Source organism: Geotrypetes seraphini, chromosome 9, assembly GCF_902459505.1.
Source record: "Geotrypetes seraphini chromosome 9, aGeoSer1.1, whole genome shotgun sequence".
NCBI classification, from domain to species: domain Eukaryota; kingdom Metazoa; phylum Chordata; class Amphibia; order Gymnophiona; family Dermophiidae; genus Geotrypetes; species Geotrypetes seraphini.
The window spans coordinates 180,108,819-180,130,571 of record NC_047092.1 but is presented as its reverse complement, the minus strand read 5'-3'; the positions used below and the strand labels follow the sequence as shown (position 1 = coordinate 180,130,571).

General features: G+C 45.6%; 1 protein-coding gene across 3 annotated transcripts in view; it reads right to left on the bottom strand.

Annotated features, from left to right (window-relative positions):
* Nucleotides 1-21,753, bottom strand: part of ATP13A3 (ATPase 13A3) — a 164,198-nt gene that overhangs the window by 20,071 nt on the left and 122,374 nt on the right. For all 3 annotated transcript variants that reach the window (XM_033958171.1, XM_033958170.1, XM_033958169.1), the window contains exons 28-29: nt 14,645-14,822; nt 3,384-3,571 (exon numbers count right to left, since the gene is read on the bottom strand). In XM_033958171.1, coding sequence (XP_033814062.1) covers nt 3,384-3,571; nt 14,645-14,822 — 366 coding nt within the window. The remainder of the gene's footprint in view (nt 1-3,383; nt 3,572-14,644; nt 14,823-21,753) is intronic.

The following is a 21,753-nucleotide window of genomic DNA, read 5'->3' as shown; positions in this document are numbered from 1 at the left end:
AAAAAGGTATATTACAAATATCAGGCCACATACCTGAAAGACTTATGAATAACAAATCTCCCAAAATATATCACTCTCTGCATTAGAATTAACAAAATAAAAAAAGATTAAATGATATGTTGCGTAATGCTGCAGCCCAGTTGATCAAGTTCACAAGCGTTCATGTCTATATTTACCCAGTACTTTTATATGTTATGTTGACCTCCCATTATTCAGATATCTGTGTTCAAAGTTTGCCTTTTAATCTTTCAAACTCTTCATGGAATGGTGCCTTATGTTCCTAATTAAAATTCTTGCTATCAAAATGCTAGTCTACCTGGCAACAATGAGGACTGCTTTGGTAAAGTGTTGTAAAACTCAAGGCTTCAAGGTTTATTAAAGATTTCTTATACCACTTAATCCAAAATTCAAAGCGGTGTACAATAAAATCCATTATCAGCATACAATGGAACAAAAACAGAAGATTAAAAACAAAACATATCACTACTGGGGATTGGTTAGTAAAAACAAAAACACATACACCAGACAAACAGAAGTAAAACAAGAGGGAAAAGGGAGGAACTACAATAAGTAAAGAAAAGAACAAATAAGGAAAAAACAATAAGGAGAGGGTTAACCTGAAAACCAACAAGTAGCATTGAGGAAGGAGAAAGGGATTTAATACTGTAGCTTTTGAGAAACAAGTTAGGATTAGATGCACTAAAGTCCACAAACATTGCTATAAACCTGTTTTCATAGCTTTAGCAATGATAGCTTTTACAGACTCGATGCACAAAATGGCTCACTGCGTGTTTTTCCCCTCGATCGTCCATTTGCTGATCCAGCTATGCAAATTAGCTAAAACCCCCACGCAAAGTAGCCAAGTGATTGATGCACTAACATCGCTTGGCTATGCAAAAAAATTAAAATTGGGGGGGGAGGGGGGGTTTAACTATCGGAAAAGAACAACTGATTAGATCTGTCAGTAACTGTGTTACCAAATTGTGAAACACTGGCCATCGTTGGTGCACCAATCCTCTGCACAAGACAAGATAAGTAGTTTTTGCACTATTATCCAATTTTCATTCATTGCATTGCACAGAAACATTTTGAATTTGGCAAAAAGGAGTTTTTTTTATTTCCATGAGGTTTGTTGGGGCAGGCCTTAAGCTTCTGTAGTGGCTGATTTGTGCTATATTTCCGGAGGCTTTTTCCCCTTTTTTTGCATTTAAATTAACTTGTACAAGCTAAATTGGGTTGGTTTGTGTTTGCTGGTTTTTGGTAAAGTCTCCATTTATTGCACCATATTTGGTGAAAGTGTTGGGTTGTGATTACTAACCATACTGTGGTTTATTGGGTAAAGTTTGCCTGGGTTTTTTTTTCTTTTTTTTTGAATGGCAGAGATATTTTGTGTGTGTTACACTGGCAAAATATCTGTCCCATAAAAAACAAATGAAAAAAATAAGTTCCACACCGCCGATAAAGACTCTCCCCAAACCGCCGATGACGACCCCCAACAAACGTGGCACCGGGTCCTCCTCCCTCCCTCCCGAGAGAAAATTGGCAGAAGGGTTACCTACTTCCTTCTGCCATGCCATCCCCATCACCCAACCCGAGAGAAAATTGGCAGGAGGGATTGTACTGGAAAAAAAGGCAGGAGGGATGCCCCCTCAAACGCTCCCCCATCTTTGGTAGACATTGGGAACTGGAGGGCCTTCCCCTCCCCAGTGCACCATGTTATGCATGGGGATTAGCCTAAGACTCTGATTGGCTCAGACGCCTAATACCCCTTCCCTTGGGAGGTACCTCCTTTTAGGCATCTGAGCCAATCAGGGCTTTAGGCTTCTTCCTCTGAATCACATGTGATGCACAAGGAGGGGCCTAAGGTCTGATGTTTGAGCTAGAGAATAGCATGGGGACAATTTTTTTCCTGTCCCCACAGGAACTCAATTTCCCCGTCCCGTCCCTGCAAGTTTTGCCACTGTCCCTGTTCCATTCCTGTAAGCTCTGCCTTAACTGCACAAGCCTCAACCACTTATGATTTGAAAATGTTTGCAGCTTGTGCAGATGAGGACAGAAATTGCAGGAATAGGTCAGAGACAGGAAAAAAACTCACCGGGATGGGACAATTCCTGTGGGGATAGGGAAAAATTTGTCCCCGTGTCATTATCTAGTCTGAGCAAGAGAGAACCTTAGGCCTCTCCCCATGCATCACAAGGGATAGAGGGATGAGCCTAAGCCCAAGGGGAGAGGTCTTAGACTCCTCCCTGTGCATCACATGGTGCACCAGGGAAGGGAAGGCCCATTATATTCGACGGGCTGGCCTTAGAGCTGGAGGGACCATGTTTTCCTCTAGCTTCCAACTTCTACCAAAGGTACCAGGGGTGGGGGGGCTCAGGGAGTGGAGGTGGGGTTCGGGGGAGTATCTGATGGCAGGAGGGAGTGGGCATCCTTCCTGCCTTTTTTTTAGGAGAAAGGTGAGAGAGGGAGGTCAGTGGTGCGGGGGGTGGGCAGGACTGGGGGGGGGGGGCATGGCGCAGGGTTATTCGGCCAGACAGGAGGGAATAGGCATGTCATATTTGCTGCCTTGGGGGGGGGGGTCATTGGAGAGGACCATCAGCATGGGTTGTTTTGTTTTTTTAATGGGGCAGATTGTGAGTGTGTAACACACAAACGACATCTGTGCTATTAAAGAAGCCCAAACCGCAGTGACAGGAGGCTGCTTCTCCTGTCACTGCTGTTAGGGCTCTACGCATGTGTCATTCGTTCACTGAGCAATTGATCTGTTGGGTTTGCGTGCAAATCATTTGCATGCAAACTTGGTAGCACATCGATCACTGGTCCACAATCGGCCAACAGTGATCCAGTTGGAATCTTTAGTGCATCAAGGCCTTAGTTGGAAGGATGGGCAAGCAAGGCTTATAAATTCACACTTTGGGGGGGTTGCAAATGAAGGAAGCATCAGCAGAAACAGCTTGCCCATGTTCTTAACCATTGAAGAAGTGGAGGCAACTACCATGGCTTAAAGCAGATTGTGGCATTTCACACAATTCACACATAGTTAACATGCTGTTTTTGTATTCAAAACAGTTCATTAATTTGCTACAAGCTGTGCTTGATTTTTTGTAGTAGATACAGAATTTCAAACAGGACACTGTTAGGGGAGGTCTTTTGAGAAGCCAAATCTTTTAAAACAATTTGGGCAACATGGATTACTCAAGTTCACATTATACAACCAGACTGAGAATTTCTAGTCAACAGAGCTCTAGGCAGTACACGGCAATTAAAACCAGTGCTGAATGCATGTACTAATCCAGGTTTGTTAGGCATTTGTATTTCTGACTAAATATGCACTGAAAAGTGAAATGATAAAGAGTAAATGGTATAGCCAGATACAAACTTACAGTTTTTGTAACAGGGCTGTCTAAAGGGTTTCCCTTTGGAAAATACAACTGCCACTATGAGGTACTGAAAACAGGAGATAAAAAAGAGAGTTGTATTTTCATAATTCTGGATGTTGTGCTCATCGATGTGCGTATTATTCATATCATGTGAAGAATTGGTGAGGGAGCTGCTTGATAGATTACAGGCACTGGAAAAGAAAAGCAAATAGTACATCAGTTAATATATTGGTGTTCTTATTTTATCCTGTTCAATATTACAAACCAATTTCATACCCAAACACAAGAAAAGAACTACTACACAATCTGTAAAAGCACTTGGGGGGGAGATAAATCTGCAAGTTTAATGGGGAAACATTTGATTTCTAGCTTGTGCTATGGATTTGAAAACCTCCCCCTTCTGATGAACTTAGATCCAGGATTATTTGCATGAGGGAAGGATTTTTGGAAAGGAAAAGTAGCCCAATGATTATAGTGGGCTGAGCCAGGAAAGGAGAAACTAGACCTTATCTGCTAATTTGTTTTCCTTTAATCCCTCCAGATGACACAAGATGGGCCTGCTAAAACCAGAGCTGTTGATGCCACCTCCTGCTTGCCCAAGCTGCTGGCCTCAGACACGACCCCATGCATCTCCAACTCCTTTCTGTGCCAGATCATTTGCAGGACTAATTGAACTCCCCATATGAGAAAAAAAATTTGCAGACTCCTGCTGAGTCCACCCTATAGTAGGAACAGGCAAAGCACATTCTGTGTTCATCATGCCTACTGTCCAGGGGGGAAAAAGGAAAACCATCTATGCTGGTCTGGAGAGATGCTAAGGAAGTCAGAATTCAAACCCCACTGCTGCCCCTTGTGACTTTGGGTAAGTCATTTAACCTTCTGCTGCCTCAAATACAAACTAGTGTACCTGACTGTAACTTGCCTTGAACTACAAGATAAAAAGACCTGAGCCAAGTCCAACTAAATAGGAACATCTATCCTGAAAATAAAATTGCCTTAGGTTGAATGCTTCCACTTCAACTGACGACACCAAATTATTTAGTGGAGTTAGGACTAAAGAGGACTGTGAAGATTTACAAAGGGACCTGAACAAACTAGGAGAGTGGGCAAAAACATGGCAGATGAAGTTTAATGTAGAGAAATGTAAAGTCTTGCATGGAGGAAACAGGAACCCAAAGTATAGCTATACGATGGGAGGGCTGGTAATGGGTGAAAGTAGCCTAAAAAAGGACTTGGGGGTACTAGTGGACAAGACAATGAAGCTGTCAGCACAGTGCGCAGCGGCCTCTAAGAAGGTGAACAGAATGCTAGGTATTATCAAGAAAGGTATTACAACCAGAACGAAAGAAGTTATCCTGCAGTTGTATCAGGCAATGGTGTGCCCGCATCTGGAGTACTGCATCCAATATTGGTCTCCGTACCTTAGGAAGGATATGGAGATACTCAAGAGGGTTCAGAGGAGATCGACGCGACTGATAAAAGGTATAGAAAGCCTTTCATATTCTGAAAGATTAAAGAAACTGGGGCTTTTTTCCCTGGAAAAGCGGAGACTTAGAGGGGACTTGACAGAGACCTATAAGATCATGAAGGGCATAGAGAAAGTGGAGAGGGACAGATTCTTCACACTTTCAAAAACTACAACAACGAGAAGGCATTTGGAAAAATTAAAAGGGGGCAGATTCAGAACCAATGCTGGGAAGTTCTTCTTCACCCAAAGGGTGGTGGACACCTGGAATGCGCTTCCAGAGGGTGTGATAGGACAGAGTACAGTATTGGGGTTCAAGAAAAGATTAGATAATTTCCTGAAGGAAAAGGGGATAGAAGGGTATAGATAGAGGATTACTATACAGGTCTGGACCTGATGAGCCGCCCCGTGAGCGGACAGCTGAGCATGATGGACCTCTGGTCTGACCCAGCAGAGGCACTGCTTATGTTCTTATGAACATTGGAAAGAAATTATACATAAGGATTCAAAAAAGAATCTAGGGGCAAGATAATCCTTCAAAACTTTAAGGGAACAGGATCAATTTTAGCATGGAGGTAAAACCAGTGAAAAGACAGCAAGTTTGAAAACGAATCAAGTTAAAACTGGAGGTTCCAGAAAAATTAAAACCTCAAAAAATAGTCCACTGCTAATTATGGGAGAAGCAGTTCTGAAAGACGCAGTATAAACTCAGCTGCACTAGCTAGAGAACTGTGCTATTCAAAGTGTCTATACCTTATACTCTCTGCCAGAGACACAGAGGGCCAATACAATATCTATACTTATTCGTTTACTAAAATGGACAAAAGGGTCAGAAATAGTTCCCGAGGCATGCTCTGCATTCTTTCTGCTGCAATACCCCTATCGCTGCTGGGCTGACCCAAAGTGATCCAGATGTGTATTTAATTATCTCTCTTGTAAATTCTACTATGAAGCCTAGTGAATGAACTTGATAGCTTTCTTAACGATTGCTATGTACTGTGACACCTGGTAATTATACCCTGTACACTTTACCACTAGCTGCTGTGTGCCATTATGAAGCACAATGATATTTATTGCCTTAGGACAGTGGTGCCCTATAATGAAAATGTAAAAACCATCCTTTGAATCTGTTTGGTCTGTTTTGTTTCATTTTATTTTTCTTTCCAAAACAGAATCGTGTGAACCACTTCATTTAAAATCACTCCTCCCCTCTCTTTTCCAGGTAAGAGGGACGGACAACAAAGACAAGCATATGTTAATTTTATGTATGTTCTAATGTTACCAACTCAAAACAGTGATTGATGGAGGATATAAATATTTTTAAAGGAAAAACATGCTAATATAGCACATCACCCTAATGAAACAGCTATACTGCCATTCTACTTTTGGCAAAAAAAAATACAAAAACTGCAGGCAATGTACAAGATGCAGGCACTGTTTATTGCAACATCAATGATACATAGCCTTATTACCAACCAGAGGACTCGACACGGTGTTTCGGACAATACACCTTCCTCAGGGGTCTGTGGTAAATAAGGTATTGAGACTAACAACAGTAAACAGGAGAAACAAGTGCCGATATGTCTACGGTACTGAGTCCAGAAGTACGTCTTGGAAATTTTACATAAGTACACTTCTCCCTCCGTATTCGCGGAGGATGCGGGCGGACCCTAGGTGCGAATACGGAAAAACCGCAAATAACTTTTTAAATGTTATTCTCATTTTTTAGAAAAAGCCTTCCATTTTTATTATTGGAACCACAAATAACTTTTCTACAGCGATTTCTGGGCAGGCAAGCAGCGATTTCTGGGCAGGCATGCTGGGAAGAAGCCTTTCTCTCTATGGATGCTGGGAAGCAGCATTTTTCTCAGTCACACTGGGAAGCACGGAAGCAGCAAATTTGTGGGAGAAAGCATAGTAGCAGCAATTTTCAGAGTGAATGGTAAGCGATACACTTTATCGGTACAGTAAAAGGAAAAAAAAACTCTAATGATGATGTAATTTGGGGGGGTGGAGTCAGCTTCCGAAAAATCACGAATAAGCGAATCCACATATACGGAAACCGCGGATACGGAGGGAGAAGGGTACCTTGTTATTGTTTTTAATATATTGCAAAAGCCTTTCGATTCTAGGCCATTTACAAAAGAGGTGAACTGATCATTCTCAGTCAGTGAGCTACAACAGACAGAACATATGCATCAAAAATTGAGCAGTAGTTTTGCATCAATATGCTACTTTGGAGGGGTTATATGAATTTTGAGAACAGGTGGGTTTTTAATAGCTTTCAAAAATGCATATATGGCGGTTGATATTCTAACCATTTGGTCCAGTTTGGGATCTCTGATAGCGGCTTGGTATGATAAGAGTTGGTTAATAAATCTTTTCTGAGTGCAGCCTTTGACTGAAGGGAAGGTAAAAAATGATGGATAATGTGTGGAACAACTTGGAGACAGAACTGAGCAGTTAGGTAATTAGGCAGTAGGCCATGTAGTGCTTTGTAGAAGAGGCATCAAAACTTGAAAAGAAGCCAATGTGGTTTTTGGTAGAATGGAGTAGATGTCAGTGTGTCTTCTCTTGCAGTTTACAGCACCACAGTATTGGGAGGAAGAAGGAAAGCACAGTTACTTACCGTAACAGGTGTTATCCAGGGACAGCAGGCAGATATTCTTGACTGATGGGTGACGGCACCGACGGAGCCCCGGTACGGACAATTTTAGAGTGATTGCACTCTAAGAACTTTTTAGAAAGTTCTAGCTCGGCCGCACCGCGCACGCGCGAGTGCCTTCCCGCCCGACAGAGGCGCGCGGTCCCTCAGTTAGTATAAGCCAGCTAAGAAGCCAACCCGGGGAGGTGGGTGGGACGCAAGAATATCTGCCTGCTGTCCCTGGATAACACCTGTTACGGTAAGTAACTGTGCTTTATCCCAGGACAAGCAGGCAGCATATTCTTGACTGATGGGTGACCTCTAAGCTAACAAAAAGAGGGATGGAGGGAAGGTTGGCCATTAAGAAAACAAATTTTGTAAAACAGATTGGCCGAAGTGACCATCCCTTCTGGAGAATGCATCCAGACAATAATGAGATGTAAAAGTGTGAACTGAGGACCAAGTAGCAGCTTTGCAGATTTCCTCAATAGGAGTGGAACGGAGGAAAGCTACAGATGCTGCCATTGCTCTGACTCTATGGGCCGTGACAGAACCTTCCAGTGTCAGTCCGGTCTGAGCATAACAGAATGAAATGCACGCTGCTAGCCAATTAGACAACGTACGTTTAGAAACAGGACGTCCCAATTTATTCGGATCAAAGGACAGAAAAAGCTGGGGAACTGATCTGTGGGGTTTCGTACGCTCCAGATAGTAAGCAAGAGCCCTTTTACAATCCAAAGTATGCAGAGCTTGTTCCCCAGAGTGAGAATGAGGTTTTGGAAAGAAAACCGGTAGAACAATGGATTGGTTGAGATGAAATTCAGAAACAACCTTGGGAAGAAACTTTGGATGTGTACGCAGAACCACCTTGTCATGATGAAAGACCGTAAAAGGTGGATCCGCAACCAGTGCATGAAGCTCACTGACTCTCCTGGCAGAGGTAAGTGCAATAAGGAAAAGTACCTTCCAAGTGAGAAATTTGAAAGGAGAAGTAGCTAAAGGTTCAAATGGAGGCTTCATTAAAGCTGAAAGAACCACATTGAGATCCCAGATAACAGGAGGGGCTTTAAGAGGTGGTTTCACATTGAAAAGCCCACGCATGAACCTGGACACCAGGGGATGAGCTGAAAGAAGTTTACCATGGACTGGCTCATGAAAAGCTGCAATGGCACTGAGGTGGACCCTGATGGAAGAGGACTTCAGGCCAGAGTCAGACAAAGAAAGAAGATAATCCAACAACGTCTCCACCGCTAGGGAAGTGGGATCAAGATGATGAAGAAGACACCAGGAAGAAAATCTCGTCCACTTTTGATGGTAACATTGTAGAGTGGCTGGTTTCCTGGAGGCCTCCAGAATGGAACGAACAGGCTGAGATAAAAGTGTATCATGAGAAGTCAGCCCGAGAGATACCAAGCCATCAGGTGCAGAGACTGGAGGTTGGGATGCAGAAGGGTTCCCTGCTGTTGCGTAAGCAGAGAAGGAAATAGAGGAAGAAGAAAAGGTTCCCTGGAACTGAGTTGAAGTAGAAGGGAGAACCAATGTTGCCTGGGCCACCTCGGAGCAATCAGAATCATGGTGGCTCGTTCCCTCTTGAGCTTGAACAAGGTTCTCAACATGAGAGGCAGAGGAGGGAAGGCATACAGGAACTGATTCGACCAGTTGAGGAGAAAAGCATCTGCTGCTAGACGGTGTGGAGAGTAAAGTCTGGAGCAGAACAGGGGCAGCTGATGATTGTGAGGAGCTGCAAAGAGGTCTATCTGAGGAGTGCCCCACTGATCGAAGATAGACTGCAGAGTCCCGGAATCGAGTGTCCACTCGTGAGGTTGGAGAATTCTGCTGAGTTTGTCCGCTAAGGAATTCTGTTTCCCCTGAATGTATATAGCTTTCAGGAAGAGATGGTGATCTATGGCCCAAGTCCAGATCTTCTGGGCTTCCTGGCATAAAAGGCGAGAACCTGTCCCACCCTGTTTGTTGATGTAGTACATCGCAACCTGATTGTCTGTGCACAACAGAAGGACCTGAGGAAAGAGAAGGTGTTGGAAGGCCTTGAGGGCGTAAAACATCGCTCTGAGTTCCAGGAAATTGATTTGATGCTTCCTTTCCTGGGCTGACCAAAGACCTTGAGTCTGGAACTCGTTCAAGTGAGCTCCCCATGCGTACAGAGAGGCGTCGGTGGTGATGACTAGTTGATGAGGAGGCTGATGGAACAGAAGACCTCTGGATAGATTTGAGGATACCAACCACCATTGAAGAGACTGACGAAGAGATGATGTCACAGATATGTGTCGTGAGCAAGGATCCGATGCTTGGGACCACTGGGTAGCAAGGGTCCATTGAGGAGTGCGCAGGTGAAGACGGGCATGAGGTGTGACGTGAACTGTGGATGCCATGTGACCCAAGAGTACCATCATTTGTCTTGCTGAGATGGACGGCAGAGGAAGTACCTGGTGACATAGAAACTGAAGAGTCTGGAGACGATTGGATGGTAGGAAAGCTCTCATGAGGAGTGTATCCAGGATCGCTCCAATGAATTGAAGTCTCTGAGTGGGAATGATATGAGATTTGGGTAGATTGATCTCGAATCCCAGAAGTTGCAGAAACTGGATGGTTTGGTTGGTTGCCAGAAGGACTGTTTGAGCGGAAGTGTCGTTGATCAACCAATCGTCCAGGTAAGGAAATACCTGCAGGTGGTGAGAGCGTAGGAATGCCGCTACCACAATGAGACATTTGGTGAATACCCTTGGAGATGAGGCAAGACCGAAGGGCAGCACCTTGTACTGGTAATGACAATGATTGATCATGAATCGGAGATATGGTCTTGAGGTTACATTGATCGGTATGTGAGTGTAAGCCTCTTTGAGATCGAGGGAGCATAGCCAGTCGTTTTGATTTAGAAGGGGATAAAGGATGGCTAAAGAAAGCATCTTGAATTTTTCTTTTACTAGATGAATGTTGAGATCGCGAAGATCCAGAATGGGTCTGAGATCTCCTGTCTTCTTGGGAACTAGAAAGTAACGGGAGTAGAATCCCTGCCCCTTTTGATCTAGAGGAACTTCCTCTATAGCGTTCAGAAGGAGGAGGGATTGGACCTCCTGAATAAGGAGGGCCGATTGAGGACTGTTCAAAGCAGACTCTTTTGGTAGGCTTTGAGGTGGAAGAGTCTGAAAGTTGAGAGAGTAGCCGTGGCGGATGATGTTGAGGACCCATTGGTCCGATGTGATTGCTTCCCACCGGCTGAGGAACAGAGAAAGTCGACCTCCTATAGGCTGAGGCAGGAGAGTAGGAATAGGGATACTGGCTATACTGCGGAGAATGAAGTCAAAAGGGTTGTGACTTCTGCTGAGGAGGTTGTTTTACAGCTTGTTGCTGCTGTTGCTGTCTGGGAGGCTGACGTTGTTGTTGCCTCTGACGCCTAGGTTGCTGAGCAGTGGTAGTCAATGGACGAGCTGTGAAGCGGCGTTGATAGGCCGATTGCTGCCTGTATGGTCGTGGCGGAGGAGGCTTCTTTTTATTCTTGAGCAGGGTATCCCAGCGCGTCTCATGAGCAGAGAGCTTTTGCGTGGTTGAGTCCATGGAATCCCCAAAGAGCTCATCCCCTAGGCATGGGGCGTTGGCTAACCGATCTTGATGGTTAACATCAAGCTCGGATACTCGAAGCCAGGCCAAACGGCGCATAGCCACCGACATAGCTGTCGCTCTGGATGTAAGTTCAAAGGTGTCATATATGGACCTAACCATAAACTTACGAAGTTGGAATAGAGACGACAAGCAGGAGTGAAAAGATTGTTGTTTTCTGGAAGGAAGATACTTTTCGAAGGAAGCCATGGTGGTAAGGAGATGCTTTAAATAAAAAGAAAAATGAAAAGCATAATTACTAGCTCTATTTGCTAACATAGCGTTTTGGTAGAGCCTCTTACCGAATTTATCCATGGCCCTTCCTTCTCTGCCAGGAGGGACAGAGGCATATACACTGGCTCCTGAAGTCTTTTTAAGGGTGGATTCGACAAATAAGGATTCGTGTGGAAGTTGAGGTTTGTCGAACCCAGGAATGGGAATTACTTTGTATAGAGAATCCAGTTTACGTGGGGCCCCTGGGACAGTTAAAGGAGTCTCTAAATTTTTATAGAAAGTTTCCCTCAAGATGTCATGAAGGGGAAGCTTCAAAAATTCCTTTGGAGGCTGATCAAAATCAAGGGCATCCAAAAAAGCTTTAGACTTTTTGGATTCAGCCTCCAAAGGAATGGACAAAGACTCACACATCTCTTTCAAGAAATTGGAGAAAGAGGAAGTGGCCTGTTTGGAGGATGGGTCAGGGACAGCCGAATCCTCCTCCTCTGAGGAACATTCTCCTTCAGAAAGAAAGGGTTCCTCTGAGTCTCCCCACAGATCAGGGTCTCTGACATGGGAAGAATGGTCCCGAGACTCAGGTGTCGATGTTTGCATGTGTCGGGTTTTGCGTACCGACTTACCCGACCTCATCGATACCGAGTCAGGCGAAGTTATCGGTCGCACCGGTGCCGAAGTCTGTACCGATTGATGGTGAGCTGTCGGCTCCGGTGCAAGTACTGGCATCGATACCGATGAGGTTAGGTGAAGCGGTACCGAGACAGTGGAAGCAGGTAAGACAGGTTCCACAACCGGTACCGATACGGGTTGATGTACAACCGGTACCGATGGTTCGGTGCGGACTGGCACCGGAAGGTTCGGTGTCATTATAGCAGGAAGGAGTCGTTCTAATTGCTCCTTAAGCTGCACCTGAAGGATGGCCGTAATGCGGTCATCGAGGGATGGCACCGGTACCGCTTTTTTCTTCTGCGGTACCTGCGGTGCCGCTCTACGCCCCGGAGATGAGGAGCCCGATGTCGAGGGACTCACCTCTATAGGGGCGGAGCGCTTCCGCTGGCGTCTAACCGGCGGCAGGATTGGGCTCACTGCACTCGAGGCCGGAAGACGTTCCAGCGGGGAAGGCTTCTTAGCCGGCTTACCTGACTGTTGGGATGCCGGTGTGGAATCACGCGGCGTCGAAGACGAGGGTGCCGACTGAAGCGGTGCCGAAGCCGGAGTCGAAGGAACGGGGTCGGACATCTCGGCACCGAATAACAAACGCTGTTGAATTAAGCGATTTTTTAATGTTCTTTTCTTTAAAGTAGCACAGCGGGTGCAAGAAGAGGCCTGATGCTCAGGACCCAAACACTGCAAGCACCAGTTGTGTGGGTCCGTGAGAGATATAGGCCTAGCACACCGCTGGCACTTTTTAAAACCCGGTTGAGGGGGCATGAAAGGGAAAACGGCTTCCGCCAAATCGAAGGCCGAGGCTTCGATGGTGGCAGAAGGCCCCGCCGGGGAAAAACCGAAATTGAAGAAAAAATGAAATTTTTTATTTTTATTTTTTAACAAAATAAAAGAAAGGTAAAGAAATCAAACGTTTACGCGAGCGGGAAGGCAAGTTATGAAAAAATTTCAACAGCCGTTGAAAACGCGTCTTCTTAGCTCCGCGGAAACTAAGAAACTGAGGGACCGCGCGCCTCTGTCGGGCGGGAAGGCACTCGCGCGTGCGCGGTGCGGCCGAGCTAGAACTTTCTAAAAAGTTCTTAGAGTGCAATCACTCTAAAATTGTCCGTACCGGGGCTCCGTCGGTGCCGTCACCCATCAGTCAAGAATATGCTGCCTGCTTGTCCTGGGATAAAAGAGTTTTTATACTATGTACAGATGCAAAATTCATAAGTAAATATTAGGCATAAAGGAAGACAATATGATCCTGTCACCCCTCTCTTAAAAAAGGCACACTGGCTGCCCATCACCCACCGGTTTACATTTAAAATTGTGTTCATTACCTTTAAAGTAAAAACAGTGCATTCACCAGCTTTTCTAGATAGACTTCTGATCCCTTATACAACCTCCAGATTGCTCTGATAAACACAGTAACAGCTATTACCAGATATTTTATGATTCAACTCGCAAGACAATTTTTTCAGTCATGGCTCCTACACTGTGGAACTCTCTCTCCTTGAATATAAAGCAAAAATTGTGTGCCTCCAAATTTAAATCTGGCCTAAAAACCTTCTTCTTTTTTTTAAGATACCTTTGACTTATATATTCAGATTTTGATATCAGCTTACTATAAGGAGCCTACCTGTAGTCCCTTATGCTTTTTCCTTCCCCCGCCCATTTTTTTATTTTATGAAATTATATAACCCGTCACTGTTTTCCTTTTGTCTCCTGTGAAGGTTCTTTTATGATTTTAAAGAGTCTGTTAACTTCCCTTTATAGGTATAGTTTTTAGCTATGATTTTATGCAGACCACTTAGGCTGTACAATAAGCGGTATTTCAAGACGTAATAAACTTGAAACTTGTACATCACCTTGATATCTGTTGAAAGGCCCGGTAACAAAATGTGTTTGTTGAGGAGCCTGACTTTTTCAAAACACCTCAACTCATTCCTAGTTTTTAAATACAGTGGTGCCTCACACAACGAACTTAATTCGTTCCAGGAGCAAGTTTGTTATGCGAAAAGTTCGTTATGTGAAACGCGTTTTCCCATAACAATACATGTTAAAAAAAATAATTCGTTCTGCAGCATAAAATATGCTAAGATGACATAAAAAAAGATAAATTTGTCAAAATGGTGAAAATGGTGGTCTTGCTGAGGCCAAACTCTTTGACGAGGTCACACTGTTTTACCCCACATTCACTCCTTCTAATTATTTCCCGTTTCATTTCAACAGAAATCACCTTCCTGCTTTTTTTAGAAGCCATGATATATAAAAAATATTGAGTTTATCTTAAAAGGACGACTGTATACAGTGAGAGAGGGCAGTTAAGCGCAGTGACTAACGACTGCCTGCAGTGCCTGCGCGGAAGGATGCAATACATCGGCAGCTCGGGCGACTTCGTTGTGTGAAACGAAGTTCGTTGTGTGAAACGAAGTTCGTTGTGTGAAGTTCGTTGTGTGAAACGAAGTTCGTTGTGTGAATCAAGACATGAAGTTCGTTGTGTGCAGCGTTCGTTGTGCGAGGCGTTCGTTATGCGAGGCACCACTGTATATAATATCCTCTATCAGAAAAGGCTGCATGGAAATAATAGCTTCTCTCCTATAAAAACATTAGAATTGAAGATTAACAGTGTTTCTGTTTCTCTTTGTGAAAGTTACTTACTCCGAGTCTGGTGTCCATGTTTCATACCAAGGTTGCTCTTTCACCCACAGGAAAGCTATTGTCTGGAAGCCAATGCAGCTGATAATTTGACAGAGAACTGAAAGGAGCAGTGGACCTGAGATGAGACCTGATGGAGGCCTTTGTGCAACCAGCTCCTGCCAGGCTGAATTTAAACTCACTGCAATGAGATTCAAATTCATAAATAAAAGATAGAATTGCACTGGGATTCTAACATTTGATTTCTGTTCAAATATACTTACTCCTGAATGTTTTCCTAAACTACAAAAATGTCAAAGTGCAATATAGCAACATAACTCAGTTAAAATTTACATCTGTGTTTATATACTGTATTTAGTGGACCAGATGTATGAAGCATTCTTCCAGCAGGCAACGTAAGGGAAACGCCTTAGTACATCTGGCCTTGAATGATCCCCAACATGGTATGAATCCAGAAAGTATATAACGCATAACCAGAAATATGTAAGTATTAGTAATCTAATTGTTATTTGAAACCCAGCCTCACAACAATTTCCAGAATAAAAGGAAATATTCCAGTTTATAAACCACTGCAACATCAGATAAATACATTTTTTGAAGAGGAACCTGGCATTAAACAGTATAAGAGTAATTATTTCATAGAAATACTGTTTACTGTGCTGGAAATGCAAAGTTATCAATTTCATTCTTTTTAGGGGGAGGGTCAGTTTCATTATACTTCTTTAGACTTTAAGTTCAGTTGGAACCAGGGCCGGGTTTCAGAACCAATTGCAATTCCCATGAGTTTTCTCCTATATTTTACATTTACCCCCCAGCTCCTGTAGCCCAGTCATTACCAATGCCTATGAACTAAAACACTTTTCAGAATCCATTTTTTAATACATGGAATATATCTGGGCTTCCAGGATGGTATTTTTGAATAACATCCCTGCCTGATGTAAATTTTTGACCTTTGCAGCTGCTCCTCTTAAGTTGGTTGTATGTTTTTTTTAAACATTCTCCATATAGGTCTTATTTTTCTGTTTCCCAAGCAGGGTGTTATTGTCCCTGTAACATCCCCTCTCCCAGCCTGCTTGGGAAACAGAAAAATAAGACCTATATGGAGAATGTTTAAAAAAAACATACAACCAACTTAAGAGGAGCAGCTGCAAAGGTCAAAAATTTACATCAGGCAGGGATGTTATTCAAAAATACCATCCTGGAAGCCCAGATATATTCCATGTATTAAAAAAGGAGGAAGACCAAATGGCGTAAGAACATAAGAATTGCGATACTAAGACAGACCGAAGGTCCATCAAGACCAGTATCCTGTTTCCAACAGTAGCCAGTTCCAAAAGTAGCCAACCCAGGTATAAAGTACCTAAGTAGATCCCAAATAGTAAAACATATTTTATGTTGCTTATGTTAGGAATAAGCGGTGGATTTCCATAAGCCATCTCAATAATAGCCTATGGACTTCTCTTTTAGGAAATTAGCCAAGCGGTTTTTAAACCCTGCTAAGCTGATTTCACCAAATTCTCCAGCAATGAATTCCAGAGTTTAATTATACGTTGTGTGAAGAAATATTTTCTCCAGCAGCTGGCGTGGTTAACATGTGAGGTAAAGGAAGCTATTAGAGCTAAAAGAGAATTCTTCAGAAAGTGGAAGAAGGATCCGACTGAAAATAATTGAAACAGCACAAGGAATGTCAATTCAAATGCATGGTGCTAATAAGGAAGACAAAGAGAGACAATGAAAAGAAGATTGCGCTGGAAGCAAAAAAAAAAACAACACACAGTATACTAAAAGCAAGAAACCTGGAAGGGAATCAGTTGGACCGCTAGACAACTGAGGGATAAAAAAGGGCTCTCAGGGAAGAAAAGGCCATAGCGGAGAGATTAAATGAATTCTTTGCTTCTGTCTTTACCAAGGAAAATGTGGGGGAGCTACCAGTACAATAATTCTGATGAATCAAAGAAACAAACAAATCTCTGTTAACACGGGAAGATGATAATGGGTCAATTTGGCAAATTGAACTGTAGTAAATTGCCTGGACTGGATGGTATACATCCCAGTGTGTGACAGAATTGAAAAATGACCTTGAAAAGCTATTTTAGACATCTGTAATTTTTCTTTAAAATTCAATATAGTACCAGAAGACTGGAGGGTGGCCAATGTGACGGTGATTTTTAAAGCTTCCAGGAAATTATAGACCAGAGAATCTGACATTGGTGCCAGGCAAAATAGTAGAGACTATTATAAAGAACAAAATGACAGAACATATAGATAAACATAGATTAATGAAAGAAAGCCAACATGGATTTAGTCAAAGGAAATCTTGCGTCACCAATCTACTGCATTTCTCTGAAGGTGAGCCGGCTGATATTATTTGGATTTTCAAAAGGTATTTGACAAAATGTCATTTTCGCTCATTCAGAGGAAACTGTACACACACTTGTGGCAATCTTCTTTGTCAGTATAGCTGTGAAGATTCTCTGAGCCTTTTTTCTTGTTTTTTTACACAAACAAAGTGACTGTATAACTATTTGACTACAGTCTCCTGAGGCATGCCCTCTTGGGCTGAAACACGATTGTGTCGAGTCTTGTGATATAATAAAAGGGATTGAACACCAAGAGTCTACTTCACTATTTTTCCGCTTTTCAAGTTTTGGGAAGTTGGCTTCTCCTGTTTTCCTGGGACCATTTGACAAAGTACCTCAGGAAAGACTGCTGAGGAAATGAGAAAGCCACCTATTTTACATATAATAATAATAACTTTATTCTTGTATACCGCCCATCTATAAGGTTCCGGGCGGTTCACAAAGAAGGACTGTACAATCAGTGAAGTATACACGAAATTCTGTAAAACATAATTATGAAATAAAAAGTAAAATTATCAAACAGATATGTTTTTTAAAACTTCTAAAAACATTAATAGGAATACATTTGGGAAATCAAAGGGCTTAACCAAAAGTTCATTTTTCCTAATTGGAGGGCAAATGTCCTGTAACGACAAGCCTTAACAGAAGGGTACATAAACATAAAATCATTACGGGTATTTTTTGATGATCTGTAAAAGTTAAATTGGGAGGATAAGTACCAAAAAGAGCTTTAAAGCAAAAACAGCCAAATTTAACACAGACTGGGATAAAAAATTGACTCAGCACCCGGGGCCAATTGGGCATTCACTTCCTGCCTACTGTCCTAACCTTGAATGTAAGGAGAAATTAGGTTCTTACCTGCTAATTTACTTTCTTTTAGCTTCTCCAGACCAGTAGAGGTTAATCTTTACGAATGGGTATATATCCAATCATGACCAGCAGGTGGAGACTGAAAACAAAACTTTGGGACAGTATATACTATCCTCCCTTCTCTATTTCCCTCAGTCTGCCGAATAGCCAAGCAGAACCAAGAACTGGAAAACAGAAAGAAAACAATACTCCGAACAGGAGTAACAAATAACATACCCAAATGCTGTTGGAAAATGCAGAGGAGAAATACCCGAAGGAAAATGTCCCCACAGCTCGTCAGCTAAGCCAGCCGAGCCACAGCCGCTGTTCTTTAATTCTCCCCGGCCCTAGAAAAATACTAGAACCTGCAGCAAAAAACAAAAACTGCCCGCGAAACAGCCCCAACAACAATAACAACAGACAGGGTGGGGACCTCTACTGGTCTGGAGAAGCTAAAAGAAAGTAAATTAGCAGGTAAGAACCTAATTTCTCCTTCTTTAGCACTCTCCAGACCAGTAGAGGTTAATCTTTACGAATGGGACGTACCAAAGCAGTCCCTCTCACGGGCGGGACCCCCGAAGGGCCGATACCAGAACACGCTCACCGAACACCGCGTCCCGACGCGCCTGAACATCTACCCGATAATGCCTAACAAATGAATGCAAGGAGGACCAAACCGCAGCCTTACAAATATCCACCGGAGGCACGAGCGACGACTCAGCCCAAGAAGCCGCCTGACCCCGAGTGGGATGAGCCTTGAGAAACTCCGGAACCGACTTCTGACTCAGAAGATAAGCGGAAGCAATCGTCTCCTTGATCCAGCGCGCAATAGTAGCCTTAGAAGCTCCAGCCCCCCGACGAGGACCCGCCAGAAGGACAAAGAGATGATCGGAGCTCCGAAAATCCCGGGTCCGCTGCACATAAGCGCGGAGGACCCGACCGACATCCAACTTTCGCAGCTGCAGTTGCTCAGAAGAACCCTCCCGACCACCCAAGACCGGGAGGACCACCGATTGATTGACATGAAAAGGAGAAACTACCTTCGGCAGAAAGGAAGGAACAGGCCGCAAAACAACCCGCTCCCTCGAAAATTCCAGGAAGGGAGCCCTACAAGAGAAAGCCTGTAGCTCAGAAACCCTCCTAGCAGAAGTAATGGCCACCAAAAAGACCGACTTCAGCGTAAGGTCCTTCAAAGAACAGCCATCCAACGGCTCGAAAGGCGGGCGCACCAGAACCGAGAGAACCAGATTGAGATCCCAAGAGGGAAACGAGGGCCTTATGGGAGGCCTGAGCAACTTGGCCGCCCGAAGAAAGCGAATCACATCAGGAATGGCCGACAAACGCTGACCTGTCACCAGCCCCCGAAAAGCCGACAGGGCCGCCAGTTGAACCCGGAGAGAAGACCAAGCCAGGCCTCTATCCAGGCCATCCTGCAAGAACTCTAGAATGTTAGGCAGGGAAGCGCGAAAAGAGACCACTCCCCGCGCCCGGCACCATTCCTCAAAAAGACGCCAAACCCGCACATAAGCCCGAGAGGTAGAAAGCCTCCGGGATCCCAAAAGTGTAGAGACCACCTTATCTGAATATCCCTTCTTACTCAGGCGGCCCCTTTCAAGAGCCAAGCCGTAAGACAAAAGGGAGACGGGTCGAACATGGGAATGGGACCCTGCGTCAGCAGATCGCACACGAGAGGCAGAGGAAGAGGATCCGCCACCAGATGCCTCACCAGATCCGCATACCACGGACGACGAGGCCAATCCGGAGCCACCAAAACCACCAGCCCCGGGTGGCGAACAATGCGAAGCAGTACTCTGCCCACTAATGGCCAAGGAGGGAACACATACAACAGCCCCTCCGTTGGCCACGGTTGGACCAGAGCATCCAGACCCTCGGCCAGACCGTCCCTGCGACGACTGAAGAAGCGGTGTACTTTGGCGCTGCCACTTGTGGCCATCAGATCCATCAGGGGCTGCCCCCAAGCCCGCACTATCAACTGAAACGCCACGGCGCCGAGACACCACTCTCCCGGATCCAAGAAGTGACGACTGAGGAAGTCCGCCTGAACGTTCTCTACCCCGGCAATGTGAGAGGCCGAGAGGTCCAGAAGATGCGACTCCGCCCAAACCATGAGCCGAGCCGCCTCCTGCGCCACCTGAGTGCTCTTGGTGCCCCCCTGACGATAGACATAAGCCACCGCCGTGGCATTGTCCGACAGGACTCTGACAGACTTGCCCAACAAAAGGGAGTGGAAAGCCAACAGCGCCAGCCGGACCGCTCTGGTCTCCAACACGTTGATCGACCAGGAGGCCTCCTCCACGGACCAGGTACCCTGAGCTGAGTGACCCAGACACTGAGCCCCCCAACCCAGGAGACTCGCATCCGTAAGGAGCACCGTCCACTGCGGAAGATCCAGACCCACCCCCTGAACTAGGTGAGGGGTCTGGAGCCACCAACGCAGACTGCAGCGCGCCAAGCCTCGCAGGGGAACCGGAACATCCATCCCGTGCCTCTGGGGAGACCACCTCCGGAGCAGAGCATACTGGAGAGGACGCATGTGGGCCCGCGCCCACCTCACCACGTCCAGGGACGCCGCCATCGACCCCAAGACCTGGAGGAAATCTCGCGCCCGAGGACACCGGGACGCCAAAAGTAGGCGAATCTGAGATTGCAATTTGCTCACCCGGGCCTCTGGGAGGAAGACCTTCCCCAAGGAGGTGTCGAACAGCACCCCTAGGTACTCCAGATGCTGAGCCGGGACCAACCGGCTCTTGGAAAGGTTGACCACCCAGCCCAGCGACCGGAGAAAACTCCACCACCCGAGCCGTAACCCGGGAGCTTTCCTGCAACGACTTTGCCCGAATTAACCAGTCGTCCAGGTAGGGGTGTACCAGGATGCCCTCCGACCGCAAGGCTGCCGCGACGACCACCATCACCTTGGTGAACGTCCGGGGAGCCGTGGCCAGCCCAAAGGGAAGCGCACAGAACTGATAGTGCCGACCCAAGATCGCAAAGCGCAGGAAACGCTGATGAGAGGCCCGAATGGGAACATGCAAGTAGGCCTCCGTCAGATCGAGAGAAGTGAGAAACTCCCCCGGCTGAACCGCCAGAATGACCGACCGCAGAGTTTCCATACGGAAAGAGGGAATCTTGAGAGCCCTGTTTACCCCTTTCAAATCGAGGATGGGCCGAAAAGTCCCCTCCTTCTTGGGCACCACAAAGTAAATGGAGTACCTGCCCGTGCCCCACTCCGGAGGGGGCACTGGAACAACTGCCCTGAGATCTAGCAAGCGCTGAAGGGTCTGGCAAAAAGCCTGCGTCTTCCCAGGAGTCTGACAAGGAGAAGCGAGGAAAAAGTCCGGCAGAGAGCGGGCGAACTCCAGGGCATAACCGTCCCACACCACCTCCAGGACCCACTGATCGGACGTGATCTCGGCCCATTTGGGGAAAAAATCGCGCAGCCGGGCCCCCACCGGAACCAAAGGGGGCGCCGGCAAGGCGTCATTGTGCAGGACGGGAAGCGGGGGAACCGGCGGAGGGATTCCCTGCCCCCCGACGGGCCCCCCCGAAAGGGCTGCATGCGCTGGAAGAACCGACCCCGGGAAAACCCCGGAGACTGGAAAGAAGCAGCCCCACGCCCAGGGAGATACTTGCGAAATTCCAGCAAACGCCCCCGGGCCGCACCACCCCGAGACGCAGGGCGGGCACGGTCCTCCGGCAAACGGGGAACTTTCGAGTCCGACAGAGTCTGAATCAACTTATCCAAGTCCTCTCCAAATAAAAACGACCCCCGAAAGGGAAATTTAGTAAGCTTAGCTTTGGACGCAGCATCTGCCGCCCAAGCGCGCAGCCACAACACACGCCTTGCGGCCACGCCAAAAGCCATAGACTTAGCCGAGATCCGCA